Below are 27,193 nucleotides of genomic sequence, written 5' to 3'. Positions count from 1 at the left end.
GGCTTCGTTAGGGCCAGGGATCATTAGCCAGTTGGTGGTGGCAGAGCGTAGAGCTCTTTGGGGGGTATAGGCAGGGAGGCGGTCCCTCAGGTACACTGGGCCCTGATGGCGGAGTGAGCCATAGAGAGCTGCACACCATACAGGGTTGACAGGCGCACTTCCTCACATAGGCCCTTCCTACCAGCCACAGGACCTCTGTCTTTGAAGGATTGAGCTTCAGACGACTCTGCTTGAGCCATCTCGTCACTGCTTCCAGGCAGCTGGCTAATGCTTCTGGGGGAGAGTCAGGGCGGCCATCCATCAGGAGAAAGAGCTGGGTGTCATCTGCGTATTGATGACAACGGAGCCCAGACTTCCGTACCAGTTGTGCAAGAGGGTGCATGAAGATGTTGACTAGGATAGGAGAGAGGAAGTAAGTTTTATCGGTTTGATGTTTTCTCTCCTATTGCAACCCTCTGTCCACGACCCCAGAGGCAGGAGATCAGCCACTGAAGGGCTTTCCCTCAAATTCCAACATTGATGAGGCGGCGAGCTAGAAGCTCATGGTCGACTGTGTTGAATGCTGCTGAGAGGTCTAGTAATATCAGCAGTGCTGACCCGCCTCAGTCAAACTGGCGACGGAGGTCATCTGTCAGGGTGTCTAGTGCTGTCTCTAACCCCATGGCCAGGTCGGAAGCCCGACTGGGATGGGCTTAGGTCTGAAGCTTCTTCTAGGAATGCCATTAATTGGTTTGCGACAGCCCTTTCTACCATCTCCCCCAGAAACGCTAGATGCGAGACGGGTCGGTAGTTATCAAGCTCTTGTGGGTCTAAAGATGTTTTTTCAGCAATGGATGTGCCACTGCCTCTTTTAATCCCTCCGGGAGTTCTCCCATTGCAAGAGATAGGTTGATTATCTGCCAGAGGGGGCTCTTTATCCTTATATCAGCTGTTTTTCGAAGCCATGATGGGCAGGGGTCTAGTGGGTGAGTGGTTGGCCTTGCTGTTGCTAGCATCCTGTCCACTTCGGTCAGCGTGAGTCATCTGACATTACTCAGTGTTTTCTCCAAAGATGGCCGAGGGGCCTCTAATTCACTTTTTGCATCTGTTGGAGAGAGGTTGTGGTGGAGTGTCGACATTTTGTCTGCAAAATGACTTGCAAATGCCTCACAGCCCTAAAGAATTGAGCCTGGTGTGAGTCTGCAGATGCTATAGTAGCCAAGTAATAATTGCGTTATACTGGATTGGGTCCAAAGAAGTCTGCAGCAATAGTGGCTATCAATTCTTTATTTAAAATATTTACATCTTGTACTTGTTATTAAAGGGTTTTCTGCAGTGCTATAAATAAGAGGCTTTGTAACTACTGTTAACCTTACAGTGTCGAAGAACATTTTAAAACTTCGATTTACTTTACTTTTGCAAGGCTGGAGCATAATGTGTAAAATGCTCTTTCCATGAGTGGAGAATATTTTCTGTATGAGTATGAGCACCTTTTAGATCAAACCCAGTGTCTATACTTACCAGCTCTCAGGATATCATCTCTTGCAGACAAGATGATCTAGAGGGCGTCACCCCAAGGGTCAGACATGACTCGGTGCTTGCACAGGGGATACCTTTACCTTTACATTTCCAGTAGTCCAGTGATCAATCATAATAACCTCCTTTTCCCTGTGCTGTGCTTTCCTAAAATCTTCTTCATCCTCTCTCCAGAGTCAGTAATTTAGTTTTCCCCTGTTTGTACTAAGCAACCTTGCTTTCTGATCATCTTATGAAAATTTTTAGATGTGTCTCCTTTATATTGGAAGAAGTAAAACCTCTGCTCCTTTAACAATTATATTTACTTAGATTTGTAAAAATGGATTTGCAGGCATTTTCTTGAGGGAAGGGACACGGATGCTAAAATTCTGAAACAAATCTGCAGTGCTTTTCCTTTTCAGATAATGTTGGTGGATGGATTCAAAGGCCAGAAAGTCCAGGATGTCAAGAAACTCATTCAGAAGATGATGGTAGACAATGTGGGTAGTGGTTGGTACTACTTTTTGAGATTATATGGTATATATGGTATATGGCACTATTGTGCTGCCTTTTTTTTTAGCATTTGTTGTGTTTCTAGTATTCTGGCCATGTGACAACACTATTTATTTATTTGTTTGTTTGCCTGTCTGTCTGTATTTATATACACCCTCCCTTGTGGCGGTTTACAGTAAAATTAATGGTGCAATACAGGGAACATATAATAATTGAGAACACATACATTTCTAATAGTGGAAACTCGAACAATAAATTGGTGAATGTTCAACATTTAATTATAACATAATTTTATAACTCACGATTTTGTATTTCGGCGCTGTGGTTTGCCTGCAAGGTGTAGTTGGTGATAAGAGGGATCTCTAGGCCTTGATTGGTGGCATTATTCCATTGGCCTGGAGGAAGAGCTCCATTATGTAGGTCCTGTGAAATGGTTTTAGATCCAACAGGGCCCTGATCTCTTCTGGGAGCTCATTCCACCAGGTGGGGGCCAGGGCAGAGAATGCTCTGGCCTTTATCGAGGTGAGGCAAACCTCCCTGGGGCCAGGGATCACCAGCTTATTGGAGACTGCAGAGCATAGTGCTCTTCAAGGAGCATAGGTGGAGAGGCGGTCCCTCAAGTACTCAGGGCCCAGCCTGCATATGGCCTTGAAAGTGATAACCAGAACCTTAAGCCTGATCTGGTATTCAGCTGGTAACCAGTGCTGCTATTGGAGTGCAGGCCAGATGTGTGCTCTCCAAGGTGTTTCTGTAAGGACCCTGGCAGCTGCATTCTGGACCAGTTGTAGTTTCTGGTTCAGGGATAAGGGGAGGCCCACGTAGAGCAAGTTGCAGAAATCTAGCCTAGAGATGACTAGATCCAAATCCAAATACTCCTTATTACAGTACTAGACCAGTAATCAAATTACAAAATCATTGATAATTGAATCATTGATAATTAAAGAAGAATCATTGATAATTAAAATAGTATAAAATTTGAAACATTCCAACTAAGAAAACATAATTTTAAAACTCACAAACATTCTCAAGAGATTGAAACTATCTCTACCTAAGTTGCTCCGAATCCACCCAGCTCTTCCTTGTTTTGATTACCCAACAAGCAAATCTGGCCACAACAGAAGTTATTTCTGTGCGTTTGTCTGACAACTTGTCTTTGATTGCCTCCAGATTGGATTTATTCTGTGGGGATGGTATAAATTCTCTCCTGAATTGATCGTATAATCTACATTGGAGTAATACATGTTCTGATGTCTCAATGCTCCCATCCTGCCAGATGCATAAATGAACACAGACGGGTATTTTTTTGAATAAGCTTTCCCTAAAAGTGGATGGAAGCATGTTATATCGTAGGAGCGTAAATGATATCCTATGATCTGGGGAAACGAGATTAGATAAATAAGGTAATGGCCTCAGATTATTAAGTGGAGGCATTGGAAAAAGTGGATTTTTTTACTTGAAGTCTTGTTGATGGTGGATATCCAAGATTCTTTGTTTTATCATCTCCTTTGCTCGGTTGAAATCAAGAGACAGTATTAACTGTTTTGATAAACCATATGAGCAAAGTTTTTTCTCAAGAGTGGATATCCATGGCACAACCAATAAATCAGACATTAGATAAAGCAAACCCTTTGTGGAAAAAAACAATTTTAACTAGTACATGGACGTACATATCCATATTCTGGACAGAATATATTCCTGTTTGCACACGGATTGCAGCGTTGGGAATGCTGGTTGGTACTTGATCTTAAGAATTTAGCCTGAATATTTTCTAGGCTGGAAATATTGGCATTTATACACAATGGGGCCCCATGCATCAAGATGACTAGATCAAGTACTTTGATTTTTGTGTAAAAGAGAAGTTATTGCATAATCTGTTAGAGGGGTCTTGCAGAGCTGTCTGTTTTCCTTTGTAAACGAATCCATTTAAAGTTAGCTCTCGATAGGCAAGCTTGTTTGACATTGAGAGGTCTTTTTAGGTACAGTGGAGAAAAGGCATGTGCAATACTGCTGATGGTGACAGACTGCTGATAGTAATATTGTGGTCCCTAAATCCTGTATCTAGAACTTTGGAAACAAAAGAACTTTTTTACTCCAGTACTCCCAAGTTCTGAATTCATAGAATATGCTGGTTGTCTACAGTATACTTATATATTTCTTTTTACAACTGGACAGTTAAAGTGCTGTGAATCCTGACTTCTTTTTTGATTACTTGGCATTGTGGATATTTAAGCCATTCTTCTTTATGGACAGCCCTCTTGATGTGCAAATTAAGGTTTTGGAATATATCTTCAAAATGCATGTAATGGGCATAAGTGCCTTCCTACACATTGGCAAATTTAGGCACTGGTTGAAAGCCACATTGTGTGGGTTTGAGATCTTTAACTACAATCCTGTCTTATATTTGATTTGATTTATTAGATTTATAGAACTGCCCTTTTTAGCCAGCCAGAATGCTAGAGCTGGGAAAATTTGAAGGCTGAGTAAAACAGAATTCAGGATTTGCGTGAGAAATAAGATTTCTCAGTCTCTAAAAATTCCCTTTTGTTATCATGGCTATTTAATTCTTCTTGTTTCCCTCTTTTCCCAGAATGAAGCAATTATTTATATGGAGCCAGAGAAGCAAGTTATATCTAGATCTGCAGATGAATGTGTGGTTGCCCTCTGTGACCAGTGGTTAGTTTTATAATATAATATATTTTAATTTTAGCCCACCTTTCCAGTCACTCAGGGTGGGTAACAATATTCTTAAAAGCCTAGCTTAGTTAGCCTCTTGGCTTTTTAAAAAATGTCTGGGTTTTGGCATATTAGATGTTTTTTTTCAAAAATCTGATTCTAGGTACTTGGACTATGGTGAAGAAAACTGGAAGCATCAGGCTTTTGATTGTTTGAAGACGCTTGAGACGTGAGTTTTGTTAAATTATCACCATTCCTTCAAGGAACTCCAGCGGTTCTCTCCCTCTGTTTTGTCTTCATTACAACCTTGTGCGGCAGGTTGGGTTGAAAAATTGACAGGCTTGAGAACATTCAATGAGCTTCATGGCAGAGTAGAAATCTGAATCAGATTTCTTTTATAGTTTAACCACTGGCTCTCTTATAAGGAGCAGTACTAAATCAGGAGAGAAAAATGAGTATTTGTGCTCTGCCCTTTCCAGATTTTGTGAAGAAACAAGAAGGAATTTTGAAGCTTCTCTAGACTGGTTGCAGGAACATGCCTGTTCAAGAACATATGGATTAGGTATGGAGAGTAAAAGTTTTCTGTCTTATTTTTTCTTTGTTACATGACAATTTTTTTTCATCAACTATTTTTGCAGAATGTGCTTTGTGATTGGCACATAGTGAGACAATACACATAGACAAGAATTGACTGTGAGTTGACGTTAGTGCAGTGCTTAGTTTTTCCAGAGGAGGCACCTTCTAACCATTTGTAGTATTGCAATGGGTGTATTAATTCAGAGCACACTGAGGATGGAGTTCATCCATATTACTTCACAATGAAGAGTTTGCATTCCTTTATGAGTGTCCAGACCTTTGTTTTCTTTCAATGATGGTGGTTCATACAAAAATGGTGAATGACTAACATAGTAATTCATAGTAATTCCCCTCTGGAAAGCTTGGAAGTTAGTATGTTCTTTTGTGCTTTGTAATTAACATGCTTTGTCATCCTATAGGAACTCGATTGCCTTGGGATGAGCAGTGGCTGATAGAGTCTCTCTCTGATTCTACTATCTACATGGCTTATTATACAGTTGCTCATCTACTGCAAGGCGGCAATCTCCGTGGAAAAGGAGAGTCTCCAGTGAAGATTAGGTAAGAGGCAATGAGAGGGGGAAAGAAAGAATTTGGGGTTTTGGGTCACCCCTTCCCCCATTCTTGGAAATAGTCGGCTCTGTACTGCATATAACAAAGAAGACAAAAATAACTCCAATAATAGTACCACAATTTATGTTAGCACGGCAGGTTGGGAGCCAGAGAGATGTGGGACATACTCCTAATTTGAGGTTGCATATTATTTCTTTGCAGGGCATTATTGAGGCAATTGTGATTGTACAAATTGGTTAATTTTATATCATTTTTGATTTCTCAGGGAACTAGGGAAATTATTGAGAGCGCTGCCTTCTGTATCCTGTCCTAAATAGGCTAGAACAATCTGTCAATTGCGCAGTCCTCGTTTTACATGCAGTAACCTTTTCTGTGTTTCCTAAATTTATTTATTATTATATTTATTTTTATTTTCTTCAGTTTTTATACCGCCCTTCCCATACGGCCCAGGGTGGTTTAGATGGAACATCGTGGGATGCATAGAACAACAATTTGTTTTTGCTAGATTTCAGCTTTCAAGATTAAAGATGAAAGTAGCTACGTTTTTTAAGTGCAGGGAAGATGGGGGAAAAAGCAAGTGCATGAAACTGTGGGGAGATATGACCCACCATGTATGAATGACAGACTCAGTTAGATGAAATGCAGAGGCTATGTAGTGTATCCTTTGTTTATTGTTAATTGAAATGTCTGTTTAGCATAACATACCCTTAAAAGTAATTTTTACTGTGTCTTCCTCGTAATTTTTCTCTTATACCTAGGCCAAATCAGATGTCAAAAGAAGTTTGGGACTACATATTCTTTAAAAATGCTCCGTTCCCTGCAACAAAAATACCAAAGGGGGTACTGGATAAACTAAAGCAAGAGTTTGAATTTTGGTATCCTGTGGATCTGCGAGCTTCGGGCAAGGACCTTGTTCCAAATCACTTGTCCTACTATCTCTATAACCATGTGGCCATGTGGCCCGATCAAAGGTTGGTTTGAAATAAAGCCAAGACCATTAAAATGTGTTTTCTCTTATAGCCTCTCCTTCTCCCTTGAGGATGCTTTAAGGGCAATGCAGGAGACATTGCTAGTATCTTATGTCATATAGCTCAGACCTTGAGTCCAAGCATCAAACTAATTTGAAGCATTTGCTTCTCTTATATTCTGTTACAGTTTTGTTGAAGTGGCCATTTAGGCCATATTTTTTCAGCTTTAACACATATACTGAATCACTTGCTATATTTAAAGATATTACAATTTTAGAATCATGCCTCTGTCTAAAAACAGATGCTTGGCTTAACAGTGATTATAAACAAATATCTGTTTCTGTCCTCTAATGTAGAGAAAAATGGCCTTTAGCTGTGAGAGCAAATGGGCATCTCCTCCTGAATTCAGAGAAGGTACAACATTTTGTTTTGTCTGTATTACAGATTTGTGATAGTCAGAACTAACAGGCCAACCTTATCCCTGTTTCAGAAATGTTGCAATGGTCAGACTTTCTACTGCATATAATCTTTTAGTAGAACAATGTATCTGAGGAAGTGTGCATGCACACATAAGCTCATACCTTGAATAAAACTTTGTTGGTCTTAAAGGTGCCACTGGACTCTACCTTTGTTTTGCTGCTTCAGACCAACAAGGCCACCCACTTGAATCTATAGTCTTTTAGTGGCATTCTTCCAAGCACACAGTTCCAAAGTCTTAAGGGTGCTGACATTTTCAGAAAGGGAAGTGCCATTTTTCTTTAGGACATGCTGACCCATCATGAATGAAAGTGAGGATGGGTGGTTGTCCATGTGGAATACCAAGAACTAGAAGTAGGAAAGTTCTGTTTCAGGAAGTCTCCTGATTATCGGATACACACTGGCATATTGCAACACCTTATTTCCACTTGCTTTTTTATTTTACTATCTTTCCTAGGCAGAAAATGGTGTTGTACTCAAGGATTTACATGTTTTGATTAATAATCTTGACATCTAAATCATTTTTCTTTTCAAAGTTTATTAATATTTTTATTGTCTCTTTGTGACCAGTAAATACCTCAGTAATATTTTGAGGGACAGTTTGTCTGCTGTATTCTACCAGACCTTTCAAGTTTCCTCAGTATCCAACATACTAGGCTCTCCATTCATTTTGTCAGCACAACAGCCATTTGAGGCAGATTACACTGGGAGAAGAACAACTGGCCTGGGTTCACTCAGTTAACTACACTCAGGGCCAAGTGGGGATCTGGACCTAAGTCTCCACAGGCATAGTCTGAAATTTCATATGCCATGAACAGTAAGCACTCTTTAGTTGTAATATGTAATTGAGCCCTTGATCTTACCTTTAGAACCCCACATTACTTAGTCATATAGATAGGAGCCAGGAGGAATTTCTTCCATTTTAGCCTTACTCATCAGAAAAATCAGAGTTTTGTCCCTTTCCTACACTCAGGTTAGGGAACCATATAGAAAGAAACCATATGATTGATGCAGATTCCGTCATGCCAGAGGCCTTTACTTCACCTGTAAAATAGAACTAAATGCTGCTGAACATGCTTGGATTGACAGGTTATACTTTTTCTTTGATTTTGTTTTTCCATAGATGTCTAAATCTACAGGCAACTTTCTCACTTTGTATCAAGCAGTTGAGAAGTTTTCTGCTGATGGTAAGAAGCCATGGAGTTGAAATTAGAAAGTTTTTGTTACATTGCTGAACAAATGTTTCTATCTTTAATGCAGAAACCCTGGGTTTTCATAGAACTATAGAGTTGGAAGGGGCCATACAGACCATCGAGTCCAACCCCCTGCTCAATGCAGGAAAAGGGCCCTCAAAGGGTTTTCCAAATTAAGTTTTAATATAATTTTAAAATTTGTTAAGCGTTTATTGGGTAATATGAGCATATATGTTCATTCCCCCCACCCAAAATGGCCAATGATGGGCCTGGAGGGTGTGGGAAGGGGAGGGGCCCCAGGTGGGCATATATACAGCTAAGCTTCCCAGGCATATTCTGCATGATTGTACCACTTCTGGGGTTTCTCAAAGCCTGAAGAATGTTTCAAGGGTTTCTCAACGGTAAAAAAGTTGAGAAAGGCTGCTTTAATGGAGTGGATGAATGTATAAATGCTAAGTGTGTTAATGGGGTATATACTTCAGACAATTTCAATAGAGTTATTTTGTGTATTTTAAATTGGAATTTGCTGCAGGGAATGACAAAGTAGAAATGGTTAAGTAAACATGAATTACCAACAGGGATTCATGGCAGAAGAAATCCCATCCTTTTTTCTTTTCCTGTCCCCATAGCAGCCCTCTTCATCCCCATTTTGCTCCACTGCTTTTCTTGTCCTTTCCCTCATTCCTTCACCCTCTCCTTTTTCTCTTGCTATTCCTGCTTGTCACCACCTTCTCATAGGACATCTAGTAGTGGCACCACTCTTACCCCCCCTGTCACCTGCTCCTTTCTTCTCTGCTGCTTCTCTGATTGCTGTCACACAACCTCTCTGGTTCAGTTGGTGATTATTCTGCCACCCTCCCTGCTACTTGCTTCCTTTCATCATCTCCTCTACAGTCTGGTAACACCTTCCAGCTGATTTTTATTGTTTACAGCAGCGATCCCCAACCTTTTTTCCAGCTGATTTTTATTGTTTACAGCAGCGGTCCCCAACCTTTTTATGGTTGAGGACCGCCTCTGGGGGTGGAGAAGAGCCGGCAGCCTAGGCGCCGCGCATGTGCATTTTCGCCATCAGGGGGCGCTAACGTGCATGCGCGGCAGCTCCACAAATACACATTTGTGTCTGCTGGCGTGCCGGTGGCCGCGCCTGCCTCCCCCCCCTCCTTGCAGCAAGAAGCTAGCCGGGCCACGAGCGAAGCGGCAGCTTTGCTGGCCGCTTCACTCGCAGCCTGGTGAGATTCTCGCTGCGGGGGGGGGGGGAAGCAGGTGGGGCTGCTGCCGGCTCATCACTGAGGCCTTCGCGGCACAGTACCGGGCTGCAGACCGGGGGTTGACACCCCCTGGTTTACAGAGTTTCTGTGTGACCATGAAAATAGCAGCAAAATAGTGACATAGAGTCTTGAGATCTTATTTTTGCCTCCTGCACATGAACATTTTAAATTTATGTTAATTTTTTTCTTTTGTGCAAACCCACCAGTTGACCCATGTTTGTACAAACTACCCCAGTAGTAAATACCTGGCCCCAGTGTGAGAGGTTTTCAGTCTGCACTCTAAGATCCATATTTAGCATTAGATTTTAAAAACAGTTTTTTTGCAAAGGGGGAAATGTAAGCTTGTAATATCAATGCTACATACAGGGAGAGGTTGTATTGCTCATGCTTCTGAAGCAAAAGGGATTGGACTTGGCACAAGGACTTTAAACTTTTGTTATTGCTTTAAGCATACTTTGTATGGCTTTGCATTGAAAAACAGTCTAGTGTGATGTGATAACCCACTGCTCTCCCTCTTATAGGAACTGATGTTTTTCCCACCCCCATTTTCCTTTCAAAGCATTATATACTCGTATAATCCAATGGGGGCTCATTTGCAGATACCAAAATGATAGAGTGAGCCCATATTGACTAAAAATAGATATTTCTGTGAACTTGGTGGACTCCGCAGGTTTGCCAAGAAAATCTATAAAAGCTTAAAAATACATTGGAGGCGGTATAATCCACCGTGAGCAAAAATATTATCTGAACAAGTGCAGACAATGCACCTACCTCTTTTTCCTCTCTCAGTAGCCTTGGTGGGGTGGGGTGTGGGTGGGGGGCAGCCAGTAGCTGTGCCAGGTCTGGTGATGGCAGTGGAGGAGGAGGAAGCCACAGCAAACCTGCCAGGAGCCATGCTGGGAGTGTTGATGGGGGCAGTGAGGGAAGCCCAACAGGAGCTGCACTGTGTTCACTGCTGGGAGCAGCTGTGGTTGCTGTGTGTGTGTAAAGTGGGCTCTTCAGTGGGAGGGAGAAATCTGCAGTGGGCCTGGCAGCAGCAGTAGTTGAAGAGCAGCAATGAGCAGCAATGGGAGGGGAGGAGGAGAAGTCTAACAGGGGGAAGGGATCTCCCCCCATGAATATTGTGAGTCCTCACTTTTCATTTTTATTTCTAATCAATTCAGTTTTTAATCTGGGTTTCATGCTGCAGGTGTAGCTGAGAGTCAGGCCTTGCCATCTGATTTCCCGAGGCCCTAGATTATAAGCTTGTTTTCTCTCCAGGTATGCGGTTGGCATTGGCTGATGCAGGTGATACTGTTGAAGATGCAAACTTTGTGGAAGCTATGGCAGATGCTGGCATCCTCAGACTATACACTTGGGTGGAATGGGTGAAGGAAATGCTTGCTAACTGGGACAGCTTAAGAAGTGGACCTGCTGCTACCTTCAATGACAGGGTCTTTGCCAGGTAAAGTGAAGAAAGTAGTAAACATCTTGTTTAAAAATACTTTCTTTGGTCTCTTGAGAACTTGATTCATAAGAAAATATTTGCCCAATAGCATTCTGAGTACACAAGTGTTACTACTTTAACTGAATTACCCATTCATTTCTTCCTCAGTGAAATGAACGCTGGCATAATCAAGACTGATCAAAACTATGAGAAGATGATGTTTAAGGAAGCCCTGAAAACTGGCTTCTTTGAGTTTCAGGTAGGTAATCTGCTTCCCATAGTGCAGAGAATGACTTCATGTTTTTATATTAAAAAATTATCTCCTGCCTTCTAGCCTGCAGGGTTTTAAAGCAACTTATGGCTATGCAGTAACTATATAATAAAAAAAAAACATATGAAAACAGGAGGTAAAATGAAACGGCTGTAATATTGCTCTTTCTGTTGAACCTTATATCTCCAGGAGCTAAGGGAAAGTATCTTTCAGATAGGGATGCTGAAGTGGGACGTGGGGATTCCCTGGAATTACAGCTGATCTCCAGACTACAGAGATCAGTTCCCTTGGGAAAAAATAGATGCTTTGGAGGGATCCCTTGGGAAAAAATAGATGCTTTGGAGGGACGCTTTTGGAGGGCTCTATGAGATCTCTGCCTTCCCCAGGCTTCATCCTCAAATCACCAGGAGTTTCCCAACCAGGATCTAGCAACTCTATACCCTCCACCCCTCACCAGCGGCAAAGGGGGATTTGGCAACCCTCCTTTCAGTCCATCTGCTGAATACTGCCTGCTCTGATAGGTCATGCCACTGCAGAATCTCAGCAGGAATTTTAGCTAGAGTTACTTTTTGAGACCTGGAGATTCCAAGGCCCGAAATTGGACTTCTGCATGCAAAGTATGCTATCTGCCCCTAAACTGTGGTCCCCCTCCCATTGTGACTCTCTTGCTTTTACTGTCTTCTGGAGCCCAGGCTGGTATTCTGTTAGATCAGAAGGTATGAATAATCGCAAACTCTTTGCAATCAATGGTGGTCTATCCTGGGCTCATTGTATTTCTACAGGAAATAGTTTCTCCTGTGGCAGGCAGAAAGCTACTGTCATTGGCAGGCAGTAAAATGATTAAAGAAAAAATATTGTTTCCTTGCTTCCCCCCACCCCCATGCACACTCCTCTTTTAATGAAACGGATTTTCATGGAGGATGGATAGATGATGAAATGTGTATGTTTTTCACAATAGTCCATAAGGTGTCAGTAACTCTCCAAAGTGGCTACAGCGACATATTGCTTGCTTAGTAATTAATTGCTCTGACTGCTTTTAACGCAAGTGACTTGACTTTCAGGAATATGGTTGGCTGCCTGAACTCTGTGCATAATGATAGATCATATTTATTGCTGCGCTCTTCTTTTTTCTTTTGCTGCTTAATGGTAGCTTTTTATGTGGGCCATTCAGAATCATAGTGCCTAATATACAGTTACAGTTATCCTTGACTTTTATGCCCATGCCGATAGATGTCTCTTTTTAAGAGCTATAATAATGTAAAGCTGTGTAATGTCCAACCAGCAGAAGTTCATTCGATTCGAATGCCAGCTATTTTTTTTTAGAAAAAATATAGCCCTTTTAATAATCCATTATAGGATTGTAAGTAGTTCGTGTTTTAAGGTCAGATTCAGCATGGAAATTAGCTTTTGTGCAATGCTTTTACATGACAGCTGGAATGTTTTAAGGGTGGTTGTGCTTGACTCTCTTTCAGGCAGCAAAAGACAAGTACCGCGAACTAGCTATTGAAGGAATGCACAGAGACTTGGTGCTCCAGTTCATTGAATCTCAGACACTCCTGTTAGCTCCAGTCTGCCCTCATGTGTGTGAATACATTTGGGCACTTCTGGACAAGGTATCGATATGTATTTATCACTGGTGCGTGTGTGTGTCTTTGTGGAGGAAGGATCTCTGTTGTTTTATAAAGCATATATATATGTACACACTGCTCACAAAGCCCCACTTCTTGAGTTCCCTGTCAGAGGCTGGGTTAATTACCCAGAGGGTTGCGGTGTGATGCATGTGGACAACTATTTGTTAACATCACTGTGGCTTGTCCCATAAGACAAGGGGATCCGCTCAGACCAGAGCCAGTTCCTTCCCTTATGGTTCAGTCGTAAACACCCATTGGCCTAGGGAATGTTTTCTTGTGAGGCTAGTGTGTGTTGAATCTTAATTTTTTTAAAGATGTCACAATTTGGGGAACTGGCTATAGGGAAGTCATTAGGTTTGCTTTTTAATAAGTGATTGTTTTAATAAGTGCTGATATAGGGCTATTGATTGTTGCTTAAAACAGTCTATTTCAACAGTAAATCAATGCCTTTCATGTTATGAGTGTAAGATGGTTGCAAGGCTGCAATTGTACTATGCAGGGTGTTAATGCTGATATTGCCAGGCTCTTTGAAATCCAGGGTCCAGATCCAAAGACATAAATTGTATATGTTCTTGAACAACACTGAAAAGGCAAAGAGAGTATAGTGGGGAGAAGAGATTTATGGAACTTATAAAGCTTGCAGGTATGGCTGTAACTGCAGTGGTATCATTTGCACTTCCATGTTGTATCACAGATTAATGTGGGAAGGGGAAGGTTGATATTTAAAACTATAGGATTTTTATTCTTTTCTGCTGCCAAAGCCAGCATGTGTTTAAATAAATTAACAATATTGGTATTTTGAAACATTTTTGAAAACATGAACATGATTAGCATATTTTTCATCAGTATGGATTATAAAGGTAAAGGTATCCCCTGTGCAAGCACCGGGTCATGTCTGACCCTTGGGGTGACACCCTCTAGCGTTTTCAAGGCAGACTCAATACGGGGTGGTTTGCCAGTGCCTTCCCCAGTCACTACCGTTTACCCCCCAGCAAGCTGGGTACTCATTTTACCGACCTCGGAACGATGGAAGGCTGAGTCAACCTTGAGCCGGCTTCTGGGATCGAACTCCCAGCCTCATGGGCAGAGCTTTCAGACTGCATGTCTGCTGCCTTACTCTGCGCCACAAGAGACTGTGGTATGGATTATATGAGAGTCCAAATCTAAGATTTGTAGACTAGTACTAGTGAACATCCTGGGCTTCAATGCAGATGGCTGACTTGAGGAAGGGGAAAAATCTTTCAAGTACAGGTGCCAAGTAGACTTTTAAATCCTCATGTGTAACAGCCAGCCACTGGCTACCAAGTTAGTAGGCCCAGTAGAGGGGGACAAGTTGAAGCCTGAATAATTTTTATTTTATTTCACTTCACTTATTCATTTCTATCCCACCATTCTTGCAAGCAGCTCATGGGGGATCACAACATTAATGATTCCCCTGGTAAAACTCCCATTAAAACCCAGAAGTAATTAAATTCAAATATCTTGGCTGCAATAAACTCCCCCCCCCCCCCGAACCAGATATTAGCCCATTTCAGGGAAGGAAGAAATAGCCTGATGACCTGGCTTAGCCTGGGAGAGGCCCCGATCTTATTTACCTTGACCTCAACCAAAGACCTCTATCTTGTAGGCCCTGTGGAACTGTAACAGCTCCATCACAGCCCTCAACTCATTCTACCAATTTGGGGTCAAGACTGAAAACGCCCTGGTCCTGGTTGAGGGCAGGTGAACTTCCCTCAGGCCAGGGGATAATCCAACAGGATGGCAGCTCGAGTGGTATGGGTCGAGTGCCAAAGTTTCCTCCAAGTATGCCAGGAGCTGGTTTGTGGTGGCCCTTTCAACCATCCTACCCAGAATTCAAGATGTGAGTGGGCAGTAGCTGGCTGGGCTGCCGCCTTCACTGCCTCTGGGAACTCTCCAGTGGAAAGTAAAAGGTTAACAATATCCCTCAGAGGGCCTCCTAACTGCTGGTCACTTGTTTTGAGTAGCCAGGATGGACAGGGATCAAGGAGGCGAGTGATCACCCTCATTGACCCCAAATGTATCTCCCCCCCTGAGATGGACAAGGGGCCTCCAGTTCCCTTTCTGTATCAAGTGGGACTGGAAGGTGTCAGCAGAGCGACAAGACTATTTGCAAAAAAGCTCACTAATGCCTCACAGCCTAATTCCAATTGGATAAGATTTTGCTGCTTCACCTTGAGGGCAATAAGAATTACCCTAAACAATTGGGCTGGGCAACAGCTCGCAGATACGATAGAGCTGGCATAAGATTCACACTTAGCCACCTTCACTGCTATCTCATGCGCCTTCATAAGCGTACAATAAAATGTTCTTGCTGCTTCGCCGCAAGTCTTCCTCCACACTTGCTCTAGCTGTCTCATTTCTCTCTTGCTCTTCCATAGTTCAGCCGGTATACCATGGAGCCAGTTTGAGGCGAGGGCCAAGAGGGTGCTGAGGAGCAATCTCATCAATAGGGACAGCCAGACGGGACTGCCAGTCCTTCACTAGTGCTGCTAGTGAGTCACCAGAAAGCATTGTGTCCCCCAGAGCATTCAGGAATCCAGTTGGATCCAGCAAAGTGGCATGGACTTTGAAGTCCCCCAGGATTATAAGTCTAGGGTACTGCAAAACGCAGGCCATCACAGGAGGCTTGACAGACTAGCTAGGGGCGTGGTGGTTGGCCAGTAAACCACCCAGATAGCAACACCTCTCCACTGAGCCTCACCCTATCCCAACACACTCCACTCCAGAAAAAGCTTCCCAGTCCAGAATTGCCACCCCCTCCCCCCATGCAGACAAGACTGGTGAAGGGCTCTGGACCTGGGCGGGTTCTTTCTAAGTGACTGTCTTACCCTCCCTTGTCCAGGTCTTGGTCATGCATACCAGGTCTACTTTCTGCCCTGTGAAGTAGTCACACAGGGTGCAGAACTTGCTATTAATTGGCCTGGTGTTACACAACATCAGAGTCAATTCCCCCCTCACTTGGGATGGGATGGGCAGAGGAGCATCAAGTGTGTCCAGGCCCGTGACTGTGGAAAAAGCTTATCTGACTACAATATTTCATTACCCTTGGCTTCATTAAGAGAAAATTCTGACAAATGCTGCTCTGGACGCTCTCTGAGGGAGGGGAGAAGAGACAGAGCTTTAGCTGTTAAAGTCCCTAGTCCCTGAAACTGTCAAAGTCATTTTCTTCACTATACTTTGTGGGACAATTATTCAGGGTGCAGGTGCTTTGAAACTATGGCAGCCTCCTCTTGATGCAAGAAATGAAAGGGACCATAGATTGTATCTGATAGTTCTTGGGCTTGGGCTTTGTCTCCTCCCACCCCTGCAGTAGCATTCTGTCTTTCCCCCTCAAATTTCCTTTCCTGTTCTTACTGTTCTAAATCTTCACCTCACATTTTTCCTCCTTGTTCCTATCCCAGCTAAATATTGATCAAGTACCTGAAGAATTTGGGAAAGCGTCCTATTGCAGATTTGGGGGTGGGAGGGAAAGATTGACAGATCATGGAAAAATAAATTATAGCTTCTGCACATCCCATTGCGATTAACTGGGAACAGAGAACCCATGAACCATGTCTTAAACCTAGCATCTGTTTACTTTTTAAAAGACTGACTCCATCATGAAAGCCGCCTGGCCAGTGCCTGGCCCTGTGGATGAAATACTGATCCGCTCTTCCCAGTACCTCACAGAAGTTGCTCATGACCTTCGTGTGCGCCTCAAAAACTATATGGCACCAGCAAAAGGAAAGGTAAATGGCAGTGAATCCTTTTCCCGTACTAAGTGCTCGATCCATTTACCCACGCTGGAGGTCCTCCTCATTTACAACATTTCTTCCCTCTCTGTTCCCACTGTTTTCTAGAAGGGCAATAAAGCAGCACCCCAGAAGCCATCACATTGCACCATTTATGTGGCCAGGAATTACCCACCGTGGCAACACACCACACTTTGTGTTCTACAGAAGCACTACCAGGTGAACATCCAATCCCAGTTCCTCTCTTGTAATGATTTTATTTTCTCAGTCTCTCCCCCCCCCCCCCGTCCCTGCAATAAATTAATTTGGTGTCAAGTTTAGTGAATGTAAGGGAAATGGTGAGTTGTCGTCTCCCCTCCCCTCGCTTTAATAATTGCCTGCAGGTATTGCAGTGCTTGGTAATAGTGCCGTTGTGGGTACATGATTAAGTTTGCCTTATGACCTCATTCCTAGTGACATTTTGTAAATGAAGTAATGGTCACGGCTTTACTCTTCATAATCTTTTGCACATGCAAAGCTTAGTAAGCAGCTTGCTTCAGTGCCATTTAGGCTATTGTCAAACTGGTGCTGCTTCCTTGTTAGGCAAGGGGCTTTAAAGCTCCACTAATACTATAGCCCTTAGTGAGTGTAATAATTCCCCAGCTATATAGGAAATGTCTTGAAGCATGCTGAACTCTTTTGTCTTCTAACCTAACAGAGTGCAAAGAAATCTGGCTTTAAAAACCACAATCCCCGAATTCTCAAGCTGCTAGAACTGATCTGTCAACTGTTTGTAGTGCAGGAACAATAGTGCTGCTAGAGCTGAACGGCTAAATATGCCGGTTAATTTGAGGACTGTGTGTGTATTTTATAGCAACATAATTAAATTAACTATTTTAATTGGAAACAAGCATGACTGTGTACTCCAGCTCTCACAGCCATCAATCCCTGTTGGAAGGGAGGAGGGAAACCGGATTCTACTAATGGAATCTTTTTATCCTCTGTGGGGCTGCTTTTGAGGGAAGTGGAATTGAAAGGTGAACTTTACTAACGCAAGGGGAAATCAAGGCACATTACTTGGTTGGCAGTGAGTAAGACTCCCTGACTCCTAACCATGAATAAAGTATCTGTCTGGAATTACCAAGATGAAATGCTAGGGCTGTTAAGACACCTATGGCGGGAACTAATGATTTATCGTACCTCGTTGGGTGCATGAGAAGGGAGGCTTACATTTGTTTATTTATTATTTACAGCATTTACAGTGTGTCTTTCTCACTGGGCCTCAGGGTGGATTGCACAGAATGAATCAATACTATCGACAGGATGGAATGTTCAGTAAACCAATTAGGGTTGTAGAACCAATCAGAAACCAAAAGATCTAAAAACCAGAACTGAAGCAAAGCATAAGTGTTAACATCGCATTAAATGATACAAAAGTACATTATAGGATCACAGTTTTAGTAAATACAGCACATTAAGAAATAAACAGTCTCTAATAACATACCTAAGTAATTTTGAATCATACAACTATTTCCTGCGTAAAAGATAATTCAGTTTTATGTGCAAGTAGTGTTGAGGTATAAGGAAAGCAGGAAGAGTACATCTACTTCCTATTGTGTAGTAAAATTGAGCTACATTCATGCGTAACTGTAGCAAAGGCCTTCAGTACTTACCATACACACTTTTCAAACCAGCCCACCACCCATCTGTTATAGGCTACTGGGTACTCAGTACCCTGTTTCCCACCCCTATCTACTTGTCCCAGCCAGCCAGCCAAAACTGAGGGTTTTATTGAGGCCCTTGGTCCATCACTGAGGTATATCCAGGTTGGTGGGTCATCAGCTATGAAGGCTTGGGATAGGAGGTGCTCCTGACTGATATGTAAGAAGGCGTGATATTTAATTTGAGGCCACATCTAGAAAGAATGAATTTATAAATGATATTTTTAGGCTGTGAATTTGATTTTTATAAAAGCATTATTTAAAAGAATCTGGGTCCAAGTGTGCATGAAAATTTATGAGAGGAGGGAAAGTTTCAGACAAAGTTAACTCGTGTAGGAAGGAAGCTCTCATTAGATAATTTAGTACTTACAGAACCAACACCAACATGCAGTGGTGCGAATTAATTTTGTTGGCATTTTTGTTGTTGTTTCTGCTGTAGGCCAATGGAGGAGAACTACCAGATAACAAAATAATTGCCAGTGAACTTGGGTCTTTGCCAGAACTGAAGAAGTACATGAAAAAGGTTATGCCTTTTGTTGCCATGATCAAGGTCAGCCTCTTTGCAATTTGCTAGCAAAATATAATTCAGTTAATAATTTATATGCTTACCAAAAAAGACCTAGACCAACTCATTTTCTTATTGCTTGCTTCTGAAGTATAAAAATATAATCTAGAGGTTAGTTCAAATGACATGGGTATGAACGAGAACCTGAATACATGGTCATTATAATTGGGGAGAAAGTGATGAAATTTACTTAATTTGCTGGTTGTTGGTGAAGTTCCTTCACTAACATTTTTTTTATTTAAAATATTTATATGGCTTTCTTATTCATCCTAACCTGTGAGAAGAATTATCTTTTCCCTCTTAATAAAACAGTAAGGGGTGTTGGGGTGGGCTCAGTCCATGATGGGGGGGCAACAATTGGCCCCTTGGCCCCGGACTGACAAGCGGAGGGGCCAATCGGAAGGCGCTTTGCGCCTTCCGATACGCCCCTTACCAGGACAGACCAAAATTCCATTCACCCAGCCCAGTCTGGCTGCCAGTCTGCCCCTGACCACTGCAGGGAGAGGAGGTCAGCAGGGCTGCCAAGGGGGATGAGAACAGAGGCTGCGCCAGCCCTTTTCGCCCCAAGGCTGTCCTAACTGTCATGTCCAACTGCAAATTGCCTCAGAACACTGACAGAGCTGGCTGGAGGCTGCAGAGTGCTCCCCCTCCCCCCCCCTCAGGCCTGCTGCGAAGGAGCCTCTGGCAGGCCCTGACTGAGGGGAGGGAGGCATTTTCATTCAGAGAGCAACGCAGGGGAGCCTGTGGGCCTTCCTTTTGAGGGTGGGGAACTTTCCCCTTCTGCCAAACAGTTTGCTGACAGGGAGGCCACAGAAAAGCCCCTTCTCACTTAAAATACTGCTCTGGCCTGGGGTTAGACAGAAGAAACTGGCTGTTTTGTCTCCTGTTTCATCTGCACAACAACCCTGTGCAGTAGGCCTCAAGTCTTTCAATTCAACAACAACCTGTGTGGGAAGCCTTAAATGTTTCTTCTCTACCAACACCCTGTCCAAAGTAGCCATTTCTGCCTGGGGAGCTGATCTTTATACTCTGCAGGTGAGCTGTAATTCCAGGAGCTCTCCAGGCCCCACCTGGAGGTTGGCTACCCCTGAGTAGGAAATATTCCTGGAGGTTTGGAGGTGGGACTTCAAAACTGTACAAAGCCTCAAAGTCCAGCCTTCAAAGGAGCCATTTTTGCCTGCAGTTGGTAGGGAGTGGTGCAGGTGTGTCCCTCCTGGGCTATGGGCTATGATCAGGCCTTACCAGCAGCTGCTTATATTCTGGGGTGCAGACAGGCAGACCAGCATCAGTCATGTGAGTCTGGAAAGGGCAGGAAGATCTAAATAAATATTTACAGCCTGAAACTGTAAATAGAGAACAAGTAAATGGCTGAAATGTCTTTTTGGCCTGGCAAATAACCTTGGCCTGGCAAATAAAAAACCAGTATAAAAAACTTTACTAAGGTCAAGACTGCTGTGCACAGAGAATCTCCCTCTTAGGGTTGCCACCTTCCCTGTAAGGCTTGCTGCCCCACCTCCCTCATGAGGAGTCTGCTATGGGGAGAGAAAGGAAAGACGATTGGAAAATGTTTTGAGACACCTGAGGCCTGCTTGGGTCACTGTGGCCCATTCCCAGTTCTCTCAGACCTCTCACAACCCCACATGCCTCACAAGTTGACTATTGTGGGGAGACGAAGGGAAAAGATGTTTGTAAACCATTTTGAGACTCCTTTGGGTAGTAAGCAATAGGGTACAAAAATCCGTTCTTCTGAGGAGCAACCATGAAACAAGCATGTGGGCACATAACGTTTTATCAACAGTGAACAAATGGAAAAGAACAGGGTGGACACCTGTGTACTGTGACTACCCCATGTGCATTAGGGCAGAGGGGCATTTCAGTGTCTGTGGCCTAATTCTCACAAGAAGGGAAATGACACAGAACTGGAAGGAACTGGTTGCCATGTAATCTTCCCCTAAGAAGAGTCTCCAGTCTGATTTTCCCTTCACATATCTGAGGACATGGGTCTGTAAAGCTCATCTGTAACCACTATGCCAAAATCCCCAAAGGTCAGTCCTCTCCCACACTCAACGAACTTTCCACACCACAGGTTCTTGACACCCATATCTCCACACCCATGGCCTCATTTGCCACCATGCCACCACAACCTCCCACACAACACACATGACAACCCCATGCCCTTACAGACTGGACAACTCCTCCCCTTCCTCTTCCCACTGCCAAGCTCTAGCGCCCGTTATATTCCTGGATACAATGGGCTTTGCCCCTAGTCTTTTCCCTCTTAATAAAACAGTAAGGGGTGTTGGGGTGGGCTCAGCCCGTGATGAGGAAGGGCAACAATTGGTCCCATGGCCCTGGACTGACAAGTGGAGGGGCCAATCGGAAGGTGTGAAGCACCTTCCGATTGACCCCTCACCAGGACAGACCAAAATTCCATTCACCCAGCCCAGTCTGGCTGCCAGTCTGCTCCTGACCACCGCAGGGAGAGGAGGTCAGAAGGGCTGCCAAGAGGGATGAGAACGGAGGCTTGGACAGGCTGCGCCAGCCCTTTTTGCCCCAAGGCGAAACTGTCCTAACTGCCATGTCCAACTGCAACTTGCCTCAGAACCCTGACAGAGCTGGCAGGAGGCAGCAGAGTGCTCCCCTCCCCCCCTTCAGGCCTGCTGTGAAGGAACCTCTGGCAGGCCCTGACTGAGGGAAGGAGGCATTTCCAAGAGCAACGCAGGGGAGCCTGTGGGCCTTCCTTTTGACTTTCCCCTTCTGCCAAACAGTTGCCTGACAGGGAGGCCACAGAACAGCTCCTTCTCTCTTAAAATACTGCTCTGGCCGGGCTTAGGCACAGCCAAACCATGTGTCTTTCTTCTTTGCAACTCTCTGCAGGTTTGAGGCCACTGCACAGCTTTATTCTGCAGATGAAACTGTTTTTTTTTGTCTCCTGTTTCATCTGCACAACAACCCTGTACAGTAGGCCTCAACATTCAACCCCATGCCCTTACAGACTGGACAACTCCTCCCCTTTCTGTTCCCACTGCCAAGCTCTAGCGCCCGTTGTATTCTTGGATACAACAGGCTTTGCCCCTAGTATATATATATATTACATAAAATGGCATAATATTAAAACAGTGAATTATAGGGAAAACCTGCATTAAAATGGCCAATCTAAAACTACCTTATACAGAACTGGAGACACATTCCCTTTGTTCTAGACTCAGGCTGTCCAGGAGCACTTTAGAGATCAACAAGTCTTTCAGGCTGGGTATAAGCTTTTGAGAGCCAAAGCTTTCTTTATAATATACCGGGCAAAGGGAACTTGTGATTCTCAAAATCTTATACCCTCAAAATCTTGATGGTTTCTGAGGTGCTACAGGAATCTTAACTGTGAAATAAAATCTCAACCATTGGCTCTTAAATAAAGTTGAAAAAGCCATCTGGGTGGCACTGTCTGGGTCTACGCTCTGCTGTCTGGGTCTGTCCAGGACTCGGAATCCACAGGCAACGGGCCAATCCAGAAGCGCCCAGCAAAGTTGGGCACCTCTGGATTGGGATGGCCCCTAGAGCGCCCGCCTCCCCCAGCCTCATGGGACCACTTGCCAAGCCTTGCCACCCCACAGCTCCTGCACAGCGAGGGCTCCACTTGGCTGACTCGCCTCCTTCCAGGCTGCAGGGCGCCGCGTGGTCCTCTGTCCATCCGCCGCTGAGACCCCCACTCTCAAGAACCAAGCCCGGCAGCGCCACCCCGCAGCCTTCCGCCTGCCCACCATGGAGCCACCTGCTCCACACACACCTTCTCGGTGGCAGCACCCCATGGTCCCTCGCCCTTATGCCATGGAGCCTCTGCCTCTACAGAGGCCTTCCTGCCCGTGGAGCCACGCCACCCTCTGGCCACCCGCCACCGAACCAGGCCCTCCAAACAGCCCTCGCCACCAGCGCCGCGCTCCATGACTGGTCGCTGCGCGGCGAGGATGCTCTGTGACTCCTGCAATTGCCCAGCTGCCACCACCAGCTCTCCGTGCACCGGCCGCCACTTGCCCACCTTACCAGCAGCCTGGCCACCAATGCGACTGTCACCTCCGGTACATCCCTTAGCCCATTTCCCTGCTGCTGTCCGCTACCGCACATTGTATTCCTGAATGCAAGGGGCTTTTCGGCTAGTGTTTCTCATAATTCATTATCCATCTTGTGATGCAGCCCCACATTGGGGCTGTGGAAAACCTTTAAAAGCTAAGCTTCTATTGGGGGTGGTTCCCACCAAGTGCACACGTGATGAGGGGCAGAACACCCCACTGCCCTCAGTTCCTTTTTTGCTGCCATGAGAGGAAGACGTCTCTAGTGAAAGCTCCTGTTCATTGTAGATTCTAACACAATTTTCAAAAAGTCCTCCTGCTACAGTGTGAAAATACCGCAGGCAGATGAATACGATAAATGTTTACTGTGCCTAGGCGAAGTGCATAATGTCAGTGCTTGCCGTATGTGTCAAAAATGTATGCCCAAGGCTTGTGCCAATCATTCTTCCCATCTGAAGGTTGCCTTATGGGAAAGGGCCTTGTCTACTAGCTCCCCCCAAACATGCCTCTGAGCCTACAACAATGGCTGCTGGCCAATCTTCTTGTGTGCCTTCTGTATGGTCTGTGGCTTCACTTCCAGCCTCTATCCGTAACCAGCCAGACAAGAGGGCAGCATCAGTTACTCTGTCCGCAGCTCCATTGTGTTCCGAAGCCAATGCAGAATGTGAAAAAAGGTGTAATTCACTCAAACCTCCTGCTCTAAAGGTCAAGACGTCCTGGTCTGTTTGCAAGATGTTGGGTTTACATCTGGATTCAAAGTTAACAAGACTAAAGCAAAGATGTTTACGACAGCCACGACAGATGAAGAGATCAAAGAATTGAGACAAGGAATTGAATGTTAGATAAACCCAGATAAGATTAGATATTTCAGAATACATATTGACCAAGATCTGCGAGGCCTCTTTGAGAATAATTACAAAAGAGTTCGGCAAGAGATACAAGAAGATCTACAATAATGGTCTAAAATGAATTTCGCATGTTCAGCAAGAATGGCAATAACTAAAATGAATATACTACCAAAACTTAACTTTCTTTTCCAGGTCTTAGCAATAGGAGTCCAAGATAAAATTTTAAGAAGCAGGCAATCCCAAATAAATAAATATGGGATTGCCTGGGATAATTTATTTGGAATTACAAAAGATCAAAGATAGCTTTTAAAACTCTTCTCAATGACAAAATGAGAAGAGGTCAAGCATTGCCAGACTTAAGACATTTTAAAATCATGCTTTGGCTTTATCCTGTATATCTGCAGGGATTATGAACCCATTAGCCAGAGTTTGAGATTTGAAAAACATGAAATCGAAGAAGGGATACACAGCCATCTCTGGCTGAAAGGAAGAACCCTGAGAGAAAAGGATACACATTTCTGGAGAAGTGTTCTATTAAAGAAATGGATTAAATATAAAAATAGAATAATTCTGAACCCTTTGATGTTAAAATCTCCAGATGAAGCATACCTGAATAAGTCTCAACAGAAAATATTACATCTTTTTAAGATATAAAATGTTGACTAATACAGGACAAAGTATGGCTGGGGTGAGCTCTAAAACTAAGGAAAAATATTAGGCTGAAGTATTTTCAAGTTATAGCAAGATTCAAGGCAGAATTGAGTGGTTCTACCATATCGATGAGGAAAATGACAGACTTTGAGATGATAATATCTCAAGATATGCAAGGTCCAGTCTACAAATTACTTGAGAAATATGAAACAAAAACAGAACAGGTCAAGAATTGTATGATCAAGTGGATGCAAACTTTGAACCATAAGATAGTTTTTAATGACTGGGAACAATTATGTGGTAAAAATATCAAACTTACAAAATGTCCAACTTTGAGAGAAAATTGGTATAAAATGTTTGGAGTATGTGACTCGAAAGGCAATAAGTAGAATATTAAACCAATATGATGGAAAATGCTGGAGATGTAATGATGAAATTGGTTCATTTTTTCATATGTGGTGGAGATGTGAAAAAACCAAAACGTTTTGGGTTAAAATATATAGGTTGTTAGAAGACGTGCTGTGCTGTAAATTTCTAGTGTACCCAGACTATATATTGTTAAGTGTAATACCAGAAGTTATTCTGCCACAGGCAAAAGAATTTTTCTTCCATGAAACTATGGCTGCAAGGCTACTAGTAGCTCAAGGTTGGAAAAAACAGAATGTACCAGACATGTCTGACTGGGTAGATAAGACTAGAGAAATGTGTAAGATGGCTAAACTTATCAGCTTAGTCAGTTGAAGGCCAGCTTAAGAATTTAGAGAACATTGGCATTTTAATATGGATTATGTAGCCAAGTAGACATCATTGGTGTTCCCCAGTTAAGATGTAAAACTGAGGATAAAATGTAGAATTGGTCAAGATTTATTATTTATTTATTTTTGAATTCCGGTTTGTGTTTTACCTTTGTCCTGCCCTCTCTGGTTTTTGATTACAACTCGGCTTGAATCATAGAATCATAGAGTTGGAAGGGACCTCCAGGGTCATTTAGTTCAACTCCCTGCATAATGCAGGAACTCACCCAGTGACCCCAATTTCATGGCCAAGTGATCTCCTCTCCCTACCAAAAATCTCCAGAACACAGTGTGGCCTGGAGGAAATTCACCTACCATCCCACAATGGTGATCAGCAATTCCCTGGGTATACAAGGAAAGGCCACAAGAGAGACACACTGGCATATCCTGCCCACCCACTCACAATCTGCCTAAATTCATAAAATCATCCATTAGATGACTATCTAGCCTCTGCTTAAAAAAGAAGGAGACCTCTTCCACTGAGGGACTGTTTTTACTGTCAGGAACTTCTCTTTGCACCCAGCGTTCCTGTGAACTCTGTCTCTCCTGGCTCCTTATCTCTTGGACTGTACTCTGGGCTTTGGGCAAGCTTTCTGCTCTGGCATAACCACAAGGTTGGGCAGGTGCAGCCTAGCAGGGTAGCACAATTGGAGAGGCAGCTGGCTTTGTTGCATTCAATGTCACAGGCCTCATATGATCAATTTCCAGTGTATGTGAGTCAATAGGGCAGCCTGTTTGATGATGAACCCAAGGTTTTATTTTAATTTGATTAATGAGCCATGGCCCGTGGTTATGGGCCTGTTACAACAGGAGGAGATGGAGGGAGAGAGATTTGGTGTTCTGCCCCAAGAAGTCCGGCATGCAAACCATCCCCTGATGAAACCATCAGAGATCCCTCTCCCATGTCTCCTACAGAGCACTACCATTTACATGGAGAGCAATTACTCAGGATGGCTAAAGTGTTAGACCCGGATAGTTTGATATCTGGTTGCACATCCTAGAGATAAGGTGTTGAGTTGTCTCTATTCTGAGACTCCAACTACTGTTGTCCTTCCAATAATGGAGGGACTAGACCAGGGGTAGTCAGACTGCGGCCCTCCAAATGTCCATGGAGTACAATTCCCATGAGCCCCTGCCAGCTAATGCTGGCAGGGGCTCATGGGAATTGTACTCCATGGACATCTGGAGGGGCGCAGTTTGACTACCCCTGGACTAGATGAACTTACTGGTCTATTTTGGAAAAAGCCTGCTTCCGTCATTCCAGCTCCAAAGAAACTTGATACCCTATATAAAGTTAAGAGTAATTCTCCTAACTGTCTTTCTGTCCACCTCCCATCTACTTCCACAGTCTTGGAGGACATGCATCTTCAGCAGAGGCCTGGCCAATGCTCTGCTCCACTGGATCAAGAGAGCTGTAAACTTGTTGGATTGAGAAGAAACGTTTATTTTTAAGCAGCCTTGACCTTTTGCCCGCTTCCAGGCAAGCCAATTAACAGACTATAAATGGTGGTTACCTGATGGTACTCTGGGAAGGCATTTCCAAATGCCTCAGTGAACCTCCGAAGGAATCTAAAGGCTTGGTGAAGCTACTTCAGTTGGAAGCTTTTTTGTACTTCCAAAGAGGCAATCAGTGCCGGCAAACAGGCAGCCAAGGTCATGGCTGGAGCTATGGCCTCAGCTGTTACTCTAACATTCCTGGCTCTGTAGCACCTCTCTTTCACCGGAGATGAGAGCCAAGGTTGAGAACCTTCTTTTTGAGAGG

General features: G+C 43.7%; 1 protein-coding gene across 3 annotated transcripts in view; it reads left to right on the top strand.

Moving 5' to 3' along the window:
- Positions 1–27,193, top strand: part of LARS1 (leucyl-tRNA synthetase 1) — a 72,260-nt gene that overhangs the window by 23,001 nt on the left and 22,066 nt on the right. For all 3 annotated transcript variants that reach the window (XM_077326970.1, XM_077326969.1, XM_077326971.1), the window contains 14 exons: positions 1,917–1,994; positions 4,595–4,680; positions 4,844–4,909; positions 5,160–5,242; positions 5,676–5,814; positions 6,585–6,797; positions 7,151–7,208; positions 8,395–8,458; positions 10,993–11,176; positions 11,327–11,417; positions 12,902–13,042; positions 16,669–16,809; positions 16,921–17,031; positions 18,952–19,062. In XM_077326970.1, the coding sequence (XP_077183085.1) occupies positions 1,917–1,994; positions 4,595–4,680; positions 4,844–4,909; positions 5,160–5,242; positions 5,676–5,814; positions 6,585–6,797; positions 7,151–7,208; positions 8,395–8,458; positions 10,993–11,176; positions 11,327–11,417; positions 12,902–13,042; positions 16,669–16,809; positions 16,921–17,031; positions 18,952–19,062 (1,566 nt within the window). The remainder of the gene's footprint in view (positions 1–1,916; positions 1,995–4,594; positions 4,681–4,843; positions 4,910–5,159; positions 5,243–5,675; positions 5,815–6,584; positions 6,798–7,150; positions 7,209–8,394; positions 8,459–10,992; positions 11,177–11,326; positions 11,418–12,901; positions 13,043–16,668; positions 16,810–16,920; positions 17,032–18,951; positions 19,063–27,193) is intronic.

Source organism: Paroedura picta, chromosome 3 (genome assembly GCF_049243985.1).
Source record: "Paroedura picta isolate Pp20150507F chromosome 3, Ppicta_v3.0, whole genome shotgun sequence".
In the NCBI taxonomy this organism is placed as follows: Eukaryota; Metazoa; Chordata; class Lepidosauria; order Squamata; family Gekkonidae; genus Paroedura; species Paroedura picta.
Note: the sequence above shows the minus strand (reverse complement) of the source record. Positions and strands in the feature narration are given on the sequence as shown.